General features: G+C 49.2%; 1 protein-coding gene across 1 annotated transcript; it reads left to right on the forward strand.

The window, feature by feature from the left end:
• LOC144123633 (uncharacterized) lies at nucleotides 1-3,270 on the forward strand. Its single transcript, XM_077656433.1, has 3 exons — nucleotides 1-329; nucleotides 921-1,028; nucleotides 2,970-3,270. The coding sequence occupies exons 1-3, from the start codon at nucleotides 71-73 to the stop codon at nucleotides 3,266-3,268; spliced, it is 666 nt and encodes a 221-aa protein (XP_077512559.1). The 5' UTR covers nucleotides 1-70; the 3' UTR covers nucleotides 3,269-3,270.
• Nucleotides 3,271-9,962: the final 6,692 nt, after the last annotated feature.

Below are 9,962 nucleotides of genomic sequence, written 5' to 3' on the forward strand. Positions count from 1 at the left end.
GCCGTCGCCTTTCCTTCCTTGTTGGCCGTGACCAAAAAAACAAGGCATTACTGCACGAATCGGCAGCACCATGAGGAAAATATTCTCGCGCTACCTGAGCGTGGGCAACGATAGTGCGATTCCGGAGAACCTCGCTCGCACGCCCAGTTTGGTGCTAGGCAGTGGACAGACTCGCGACGGAAGTCACGCTAGCGGTTCGGAGGCCGGCTCCGTAGCGCCCCCACCGCAGAAAGGCGACGCCCTCCCAGACGCCCCCAGCAAGGACGTGGACGGCTTCCCGGAGGTTCCAGCAGCGCAGCTCTTCCAAAGTGTCGAAGCCAGCGGAAGCCGTGAGTGTTACCTTTTGCGGGGGGGGGGTGCGTGCGCGTCGTTTTGTGTAAGTGGTTGTGGAATCCCTCCGCTGAGCACGAGATCGTGGGTTCAATTAAAGTTATCATAGCGGAGGGGATAATGAACCCAGAAGCAGTTTACAGTGCAATCACTGTTTATAAACATGGTATAATTCATTTTCAGTTAGAGATTTGTTTCATTGGTACTGTATACAGGCACCACTATAATCGCTGAAAGATACAATTACAAAAATGGCTGCACTGTGATGCTATGCTAAAACGGGACACAAGAACAGGAGCAGAGAAAACTCGCAGGACACAACACGGGAGCAGAACTTGTGTGCTATTGATCTGCTGTTGTCCTTGTGTATCATCCTAGCGTAGCTACACGGCACAGCCACTTAAAGTGGTAGTATGCCGCACCAACTGGCCCACGGCAACACTTTGATCGGAGACACATAGCGGCCTCAAAGATCACGCTTCACGTAACCAGCGGGGGGCTCATGAGCATGCTTCATATAGCACCTGGTATTACGTGCGATCTGAGAAGTATTAGGAGCACTGGCTAATCGACTCGTTCCCGCGTTCCAGCCGCTACGAACCAGGAGCCGGACGACATCGCGGGGGACCTGGAGGCCCCTCACATCAAGCGCCAGCCGTCCCCCAATGCGTCTCTGCAACACCTCCGTCTTAGCAATAGTGAGCACGCGAAATCGTACTCGAGTGGCATGTAACTACTTGCGGGAATCTCGGCAGGTTGTGATGACGCCGCAATAATAATTGGTATTTGGGGGGGGGGGGGAGGAAATGGCGCAGTATCTGTCTCATATATCGTTGGACACCTGAACCGCACCGTAAGGGAAGGGTAAAGGAGGGAGTGAAAGAAGAAAGGAAGAGAGAGGTGCCGTAGTGGAGGGCTCCGGAATAATTTCGACCACCTGGGGATCTTTAACGTGCACTGACATCGCACAGCACACGGGCGCCTTAGCGTTTTTCCTCCATAAAAACGCAGCCGCCGCGGTCGGGTTCGAACCCGGGAACTCCGGATCAGTAGTCGAGCGCCCTAACCACTGAGCCACCGCGGCGGGGCTGATGACGCCGCAATGTCACGTGATCTAGGTTGCCTACCTACCTCCCAGGTTGCTCTCTGGGGACCATCTGCCAGAGCCATGCCCGTGATTTTTTTTTGTCACAACGCCGACAACGCCGACCTCGGATTTTCTGCTGAACGGACTTTTAACGCTGTCGCGTTAAAGGTTGCTTAACACTGTCAATGGTTAAATACGCAGTTCGCACACGGCGCCTCTTTGCACTAACCCCCAGGAACTAACTGCACGACAGGCTAGGTTTTTGGTCAAGTTTAATGACTGGTGCGATTATAGAACTCTGCGGTAACATCCAGTTCTCCATAGGGCATTTGAACATGGCGTTGTGAGCAAGTGGGGCCTGGTGAAGCGGGTTAACTGTGCAGTAGCACTGCTTTTTCCAGAAAAAAAAAGCTGAGTGAATTGCTCTGAAACGTCGGCTGGCATATAACTGTCTACGGAGGTATCGCACCTTTCGGAGAGGGCTGTTCTGACTCCGGTCTGCGTGCTGCCTACCTGAGCGCGCAGGTAACGACTAAGGTGGTCCCGCAACTCATCGGCAGCCATGACTGGCTACCTACCTGCCAGCGCAGGCTTTGTGTGCCGACCACACGGTCACTGTTCAATGATAGCATACCGTACTACGGGGACGTCTTACACGCGCAAAGCCCCACGTATTGCAAGAAACCAGGCCGTGAAACTGCGGGACGGCTCTAATCTGAGAGAACGTCTTGGGAAAGTGGTTAAGAAAAATAAGGACGCCGAGCCAACTCGCAAAAGTGCCCATCCCTAGCCGCACGCATTACGTGGGCCCGTACCGCCTGGGTCACGTGGCCACAGAGGTGGGAAGATTATAGAAAGCGCCCACTCCCCGCTCTGTTCTCATTAGAGGGTAGCCCCCTGGCCGGATGGTGGCGGTAAGCGCGACGCAAAAGCGCGGCACAGTACATACGGAATGTTCTTCTACAGCGATGAGTGACGCTTAGCTGTATTTTGCTGCTATACATAGTACAGCTATGCGTCACTGCTATGCAGAGCTGTTATGACGCATAGTGGCTGTATTTTACCGGTACTCATTTATGGCGAAGAAACATAGAGGCTAACGAAAAGGGTTGAGCTTAAACAGGGAACAGTGCAGCGAGAAATGGAAATGAATTCATAGGAGTAACGTCAAGAGACAGTAAAGGAGCACAGTGTGACAGGGAACAAACGCGAGTTATTGATATACTAGTCGAAATCAAGAAGAAATTGGCATGGGTAGGGCATGTAATGCCAAGCCAAGATAACCGATCGTCGTTCAGGGAATAAAAGGCAAACGTAGGTGAAGGTGACAAAAGTTAGGTGGGCGGATGGGATTATGCAGTGGGCTTAGAAACCAAGGTGGCCGCAGCTGGCCCAGGACCGCGTTAACTGCAGTGAGCGTAGTCAGGCTGGTGATGGTGGGTTCAGACTCGATTGCAGATATCATTCAGCGTTCGACTGAATTCCCGAGGAAGCATGGCTCTGCAAATTTGATGCGGGTTACGCTTCGGACATTGTCCGCGTGCTCACGCAGACCAGATACCGCCTCCTACGAGCAGCCCTCGGCCGACGACAGGTCCCTGGCAGCTGTTTGGCGTCCCGCTCGGTTCGGCCGCACCCGAAGAGCTGCGTCAGCAGAGCTCCACGTCGGAGCCAGTCAGCCAGCCGTCCTCGGTGCCCCTGCGCCACTACAGCGAGACCAACGCCGACAACCTGGCCAAGCGCCTCCGCCCCGTCTACAAGACGGACAGCAGGAACAAGGGCGGTCGCGCGCGGTACGCGAACGCATTCAGCTTCTGCGAGGATTGGGGAACGAGTGCTCAAGAACTATAAGGTAGTTGTGACCAAGACCTGCTGCTCGCCAAAAAGTCATGCGCTTTCGCAAGGGCTACTGGGAGTCTTTGGCCGACGGCGCAGCCAATAGTAACGCTGGACGCAGCGGCGTCGTCTGCTATGCCTGCTGCGCATGCGCGAGCGCGCTGAGAAGGCGGCCAAGTAGGGGGGGAGCCGGCTTCAAAAAATGTGACGTAATCGCCTCTCCTGAGTTCTTTACTTCCTCCATGAGTAGTAGATGGTTGTGACCAGGACCTACTGATATACAGATCTGCACAGACAGCAGTGCTCGAGCCCGCATGTTTTGTTCATGCCTCTCGCCGCTAGGATCGAAACACTAGCTGCCTGGAAAATGGCCTCTTCTATTATGATATTTCAAGGAAGACATTTGCATGATTTATCCACGTAATCATCCACTGCGGAGCTTTTTGGCCTCAATTACCAGTTGCAATTCTTCCCACAAGGTATATGTACAAAAAAACAGAGGCTTGAGGTGGCCAAAACACGGATGTTTACGGATTGCAGCGCCACTCGATTTGAATGAAGTAAACTGTGTTCGGGTTGCAACCTTCGAGATTGTTTATAAACACACAGCCGCCTGGCAACAAAATGAATAATATAGATGCACTAACAAAAATCAACATATATAACAGTACGACAGATAAATTAAGAGGTAAATGAAGTAAAAAAAGAAACTCTTCAGAAGGCAATGGTGGCTAATAGCAGCAGATTTAATTTGCCGCTTCCAGATGACTCCAACTAACGTAATATCCCGGAAAGTGGCTACTGTGACGAGTCACCTTTAATGCGCCGCGCTGGCTCAGCGGTTATGGCTCTCAACTGCTGACCCGAAAGACGCGAGTTCGATCGCGGCCGCGGCGGACGTCGAATTTCGATGGAGGCGAAATTCTAGAGGCCCGTGTGCAGTAGGATGTCAGTGCACGTTAAAGAACCTCAGGTGGTAGAAATTTCGGGAGCCCTTCTCTACGGCGTCCCTCATAGTCATAGTAGCTCTGGGACGTTAAACCTCATAAGCCCAAACTTTGCAGACACGGACAATGCTCCTTCTTTCATTTAACCTCAAAGTATAATGCGAAGGCATTAGATATCCCTCTATACGCTCGTATGCGGAAATGGTCATTCTTTACATTCGTAGATCGTGGGGAGCACACATACCTCTCCTGGCGCGATGCGCCAGTGCCCCGGCAGGTGCCTGTTTCAAACACAGCCACTGTTGGGGCTAGTGACATCCAAGCTGCTTCAGTGAAGCAACCTCTTGCGACCAATAATTAATTTAACTGCGACCTGCCTCGGTGAGCAGTTTGCTCACAATCCGGTGAGCAGGTTGTGATGGCGTCACAAGGTTATGTTGTAGGTCACAGATGGACCACCTGCTTTTCTCGACACGCTGCGGCCCTTAACGATGTCGCTTTAATGAATGAATGAATGAATGAATGAATGAATGAATGAATGAATGAATGAATGAATGAATGAATGGCCATCGTTCTCCCGCCAGGTTTACCAGCTATGCGGCGTGCGCTGGCCTGTTGGGGCTTGCCATGAGCGTCCTGGTGCTCCTGGCGTTCATCACGTCGCTGTTGCGGCGCCCGGCGCCGACGGCTCACTCCGAGGCCCTGGGCGCCGATCAGACCGCAGGCCGCGTTTCATCGACGGGGCGGCCGCACGAAGGCGCTACGGCGGGCGTCTACGCCATGCGCCCACCTAGAGACTTGCACGTCACTGGCTCTTCTTCGGCGACGGCTAGAACGCCGTCGAGTTTAGTCACTGGGAAAACGCTGGCCGCTCTACGTCGACTAGGACCTGGCCGTTTGTGAAACAACTACGAAACCAAAGCCACCGCATGATTCTCACAAGCATGCTTCTCTGTGCGAATCGACAGCCGCTGCCGAAACTATTTGAAGATGGACGCTTTGTGCCGTGTTTCTTTCCCTTCTCAGTAATTCTCACGTGCCCCCTACCGTGGGGATGTATTTTAAACTGTGTGCTTCGTATTTTGAACCTCCATATTGTGGAGGCTTTCCGCGTGTAACGGGGAAGTTATAAGGAAGAGCACGACATAAAAGTCGGCATAAAGACGATTATCCACCGCTTCAGTGCTGTATTTCGTTGGGATGGCAATATGAGTCTGGTTGCGTTGGTCCTTGGCATGTAGGACGCGCAAGAAAACCGAAAATGCGAGTTTTTCCCGCGTTTATTTCTTTCTGCCATGGAAACCAGATGGCGACACGGGTTTTCGCTGCTGCACGCTTCTTCCGCCGTCTTCGTCGTTGCAACGCATACCGTATTCGTTGATGTGTCAACATCCAGCAGTTCAGATAAGATCAAGGATGTTATGTTGAAGCGTCGTTCTCTGCACAAGCTAAGGTGGACAGGACGTTTCTGGGTTAGCGCAGTAAATTAGGCGTTATAGAAAGTTTATATTTTAAATTTGATTAGAATGGTTTTAATCTATTTACACGCCTGCATTGTTGGCAGTGAAAGCACCGAAATTGATAACATTATCTTAGGCTCGTCCATGGCAGCTCCGCTACAAGCTTGCGACAGCCGTTCTATATATACGCACACGACCACCACGTGCCTATGACGTGGTATCACATGGTTTTACGTCACCCCCATCGGATGTCATCACGTGGCTTAACATTACCCCACCGGATGTGTTTAAGGTCAAAGGTCAACCCAAAGGTCACCCAATGTCAAAGGTTCGAGGACAAAGGTCAAGTAAAGGTCATGAGTCAAGGGTACGACACCATAACTGTACCGCATATGGTCATATACGGCTATCCTTGGTTGGGCTGAAGGTCGTTCAAGGTCGTTGTGCTGCCTACCCGAAGACTGCTTTACCCAGCGTAGCGAAGCTCTTCAAGTCTCTCAACCTCAGCCGATGTGTCGACGAATATGTCTGCTGCTGTCGGATGTCCGCTCCCAAAAAAGTAGCGCCCTAAACTGGACAGTGTCATGGTTTCAGGTATGTCGGCGCGACTACGATTAGCAGTGACTCTTGCCTACATATGCCGTTATCTGGCGTCAAAAACTCGATTAAGTGCAGCCCATGCGAACCGAACCAGAATCAGTTATCGTTAAGCAAGATGATGTTGAATGGACGAAAGATTTATGTCGACGTTTGCAGTATCGTTTATTTTTACTGAGAACGAATAAGACTAAATTTAGAAGGCGGCTGAAGGTTTTCATCCTGGTATCAAGTATACTGGATTCTCACGTAGCTCTTAAAGTAGCAACCAGAGAGAGAGACGAATGCATAGAATGGTTGGGTGGGCCCTTGTTTCTGGAGCCCATTAGCTTTTTCCGCCGCCCTTGGCCCAGTTGACCAGCAAAATCGGGTCTTCCGAATGTGAGCTGGACAGCGCCGTCTCCCAGTCTTCAGTTGTTGGGTTACTGATTCTGGGTATAGCTCGGTTTTTCTGGCATGCCCATACCGTATGGCATAAGAAAGCCACTTCAACGCAGAAGAGCCAATGCGGATCGTACGAATTTGGAAACATATAGCTGAATTTGACAGTATATAAGTATTAGATTGCAACTTCCTTATGATGATCCCTTGCTCCCTGTGATTTTCGCGCGGTTCGGCGTATTCTTTCTTAGTTAATATCAACTGTTGGAGTAAATCTCTATATCCTAATAGCGGTTCTGAATAGTGTTCCTGTCAATGTTGGGGGACCTGGGGTAACAGCGCGGGCAGCGGCGTGAGTCTCTTCGTTTCCAACATCCGTAGAGTGTCCTGTAGCCCATATGACTACGGATTTGAGGTCTGTATCTTCTTCGGTTCTGAGTATTCTGCGTGCAGTCTGGGAGTCCGTAATTACACACGAGATATCCCGGAAGACCATCGCCAAAGCAGTTAGTTCACCGTGGATGATAAAGCGCGAAACAGCTGAAAGACAAAGAGAGATGACAACGCGAACGCAACACAGTATTGTCGTCATCCTTTGGCTTTCGTCTGTTTCGGGCTTTACCATACCCAATGAGTTATGAAGCAATTTTTGACAGGTGTCTTCATCTTCCTTTCCTTCTTTCTCGGAAGAAGCCTGAAAATCTGTCCTCGTTATCAGAATGGTCTGCATGTGGTTCAGGGCCTCGTCACAGAACACAATCCGCCTCGGTGGCTCAGTGGCCTAGGCAAGCGACTGCTCATCCCAAGGTCGTGGTTTTGAACCCGGCCACGAAAGCCGCATTTTGATGGAGGCGAAATGCAAGAACACCCGTGTGTTCTGCGATGTCAGCGCACGTTGCAGGACTCCAGGCGGTCTGGGGTAATCTGGAGCCCTCCACTGCGCTGTCTCTCGTATAGCCCTTGTGTCGCTTCAAAACGTTATACCCCCGTCACAAGGGCACTTTCGAGCCTTACTGAGTCAACGCTCATCGAATTCAATGGATATCAGTTGTCACACGGCCACTTTCAAGTGCAATCGAGCACGATCCTGCTTGGCTCGATCACGACTCCTCTAGAGCTCTTGAGGACTCGAGCACAATCGAAAGCGGGCGTTGACACTCTCGCTCTCACTGAGTTATAAAAAAAACAAAGGCAAGTTAAAAAAGGAAAACCACGGACTTTATATTTTTATTTAACAAATACTGCAGGCCCTAAGTGGGTCCTAAGCTGGAGGGGCGAAAAAAAAATACAGCATTGTGAATATCAATTCATCGCGCGAAACGTAAGTAAAATACACTGAGGCATTTTCAACTCTTACAATAAAACATGCAAAAATACGAAACACGACTATGAGGTAGAAGACAACAATTTGTCAGTGGAATCAATGGACATGATGACATCAGAAGGCAGCTTGTTCCATTCCTCGATAGTGCGTGGATAAAAAGAATATTTAAGAGCACTAATTTTAGTTTGATACGGCGTTAAAGAATGTACATAATGATGCCTTGTGGTACGAGTTGCAAGGGGTGCAATGTTAAGGTCGGAACTCATGGCGAGTTTGTAGTTGTTCAGCAGAAATAGAAATTTTAGTCTCTGGATTTTTCTACGTATTTGCAGTAGTGGGATGGCATTTTCTTTCATTAAAATGGAAGGATAGTCAGATGTACGATATTTGGAAAACATAAAGCGCACGGCTTTCCGCTGTACAGCCTCCAATGCCTCAATATTCTTTTTGGTATAAGTGTCCCAGACTGTGCAAGCGTACTCTATTTTGGGTCTTATGAGGCTGTAGTATGCTAACTGCTTTATCCGGGAAGGAGCGTTTTTAAGTTTGTGGCGAAGAAGTCCAAGTTTTCTGTAGGCGGATGAGCATGTATTGGCAATATGACTGTTCCAGCTTAGATTACTGGTTATGGTAACACCGAGGTATTTATATTCCTTAACTTCTACAAGAGGATGCGATGGGAGGGTGTAAGGAAATGAGTGTACAATGTTTTGGGTGGTGATTTTCATAAAGACTGTTTTCGCGGAATTAAGCTGCATATCCCAATTGCTGCACGTGTCACTTTTCCGGAGACTAGAGTTAAAAAGGATTTGGTCTTTGGGGCTGTCAATTTCGTTTAACAAAACGCAATCATCAGCAAAGAGCCAAATTTGGACCGGTTCAGATATAACAGTAATGATATCATTTATATATATCAGAAATAACAACGGGCCTAGCACACTACCTTGTGGAACACCTGAAGTAACTGGTAAATAATTTGAATGATAACCGTCAATGCTAACAAACTGTATACGGTTGGTGAGATATGACGAAACACACGTGATTACAAATTTAGGAAGACCAATTAGTTCAAGTTTATATATTAATTTAGAATGTGACACAACATCAAAAGCTTTTTGAAAATCTAAAAAAAATGGCATCGACCTGCCTCGAGTGGATAAGTACTGTTGCAAAGCTGTGAATAACCAATGTTGATTGGGTCACAGTGGATGCGCCTTTTTTAAAACCATGTCGAACAGAAGAAAGTACACCATTGTCATCCAGAAATTTGGTTATGTAGTTAGTTAAAATATGTTCTGCAAATTTACAACCAGTGGAAGTGAGTGAAATGGGACGCTAATTAGCAGCAAGTGCCATGTCACCCTTTTTAGGCGCAGGCACAACACAAGCTGTCCTCCAGTCGGAAGGCAGTCTTCCTGTTGCAAACGGCATGCGAAATATTATTTTAACGTATAAATTGATTGAAACGCATGATAGACGATTTTTAGTCGGTGCAAACAAAGACAGCGGCCCCGTGTTCGCTGGTTGACGCTGCGACCGCTTCCGCTGCGTCTTCACGCGCAACTGACAAAAGTACGTCGCCGAAGCCTTAGGAAAGTTTGACGAACGGCAACCGTCCTCCCGCACCTTCGCACCGAGGCCATTGCTCCCCTTGGCTGCGCAGTATTGGTGGATGCTACGGATGTCAACGGAACATTTGGCGTGTACTACGCACATGAGGACAACTCCTCAATGAGCACTGAAAACGCCCGAGTAGCACCGGATGAGTCCATCGTGCTTGAAAACCTCGACCCAGATTGAGCTCAGTTATGATCGACAGTGCCCGTGTGAAAGGGGTAATAGACCCCACAATTTACACTTTACAGAACACGTGCGATAATTGGGCCTAGTTGGTTATACATCGTGAAGAAACGCGCTAAACTTTTTTTCGAACAATAAAACCAAACTTCGTTAGTCTTCTTTCGCGTTTTGTTGCTCGCAAAAAGTTTAGCGCGTTTCTT

This window comes from Amblyomma americanum, chromosome 3 (assembly GCF_052857255.1).
Source record: "Amblyomma americanum isolate KBUSLIRL-KWMA chromosome 3, ASM5285725v1, whole genome shotgun sequence".
Classification (NCBI taxonomy): Eukaryota; Metazoa; Arthropoda; class Arachnida; order Ixodida; family Ixodidae; genus Amblyomma; species Amblyomma americanum.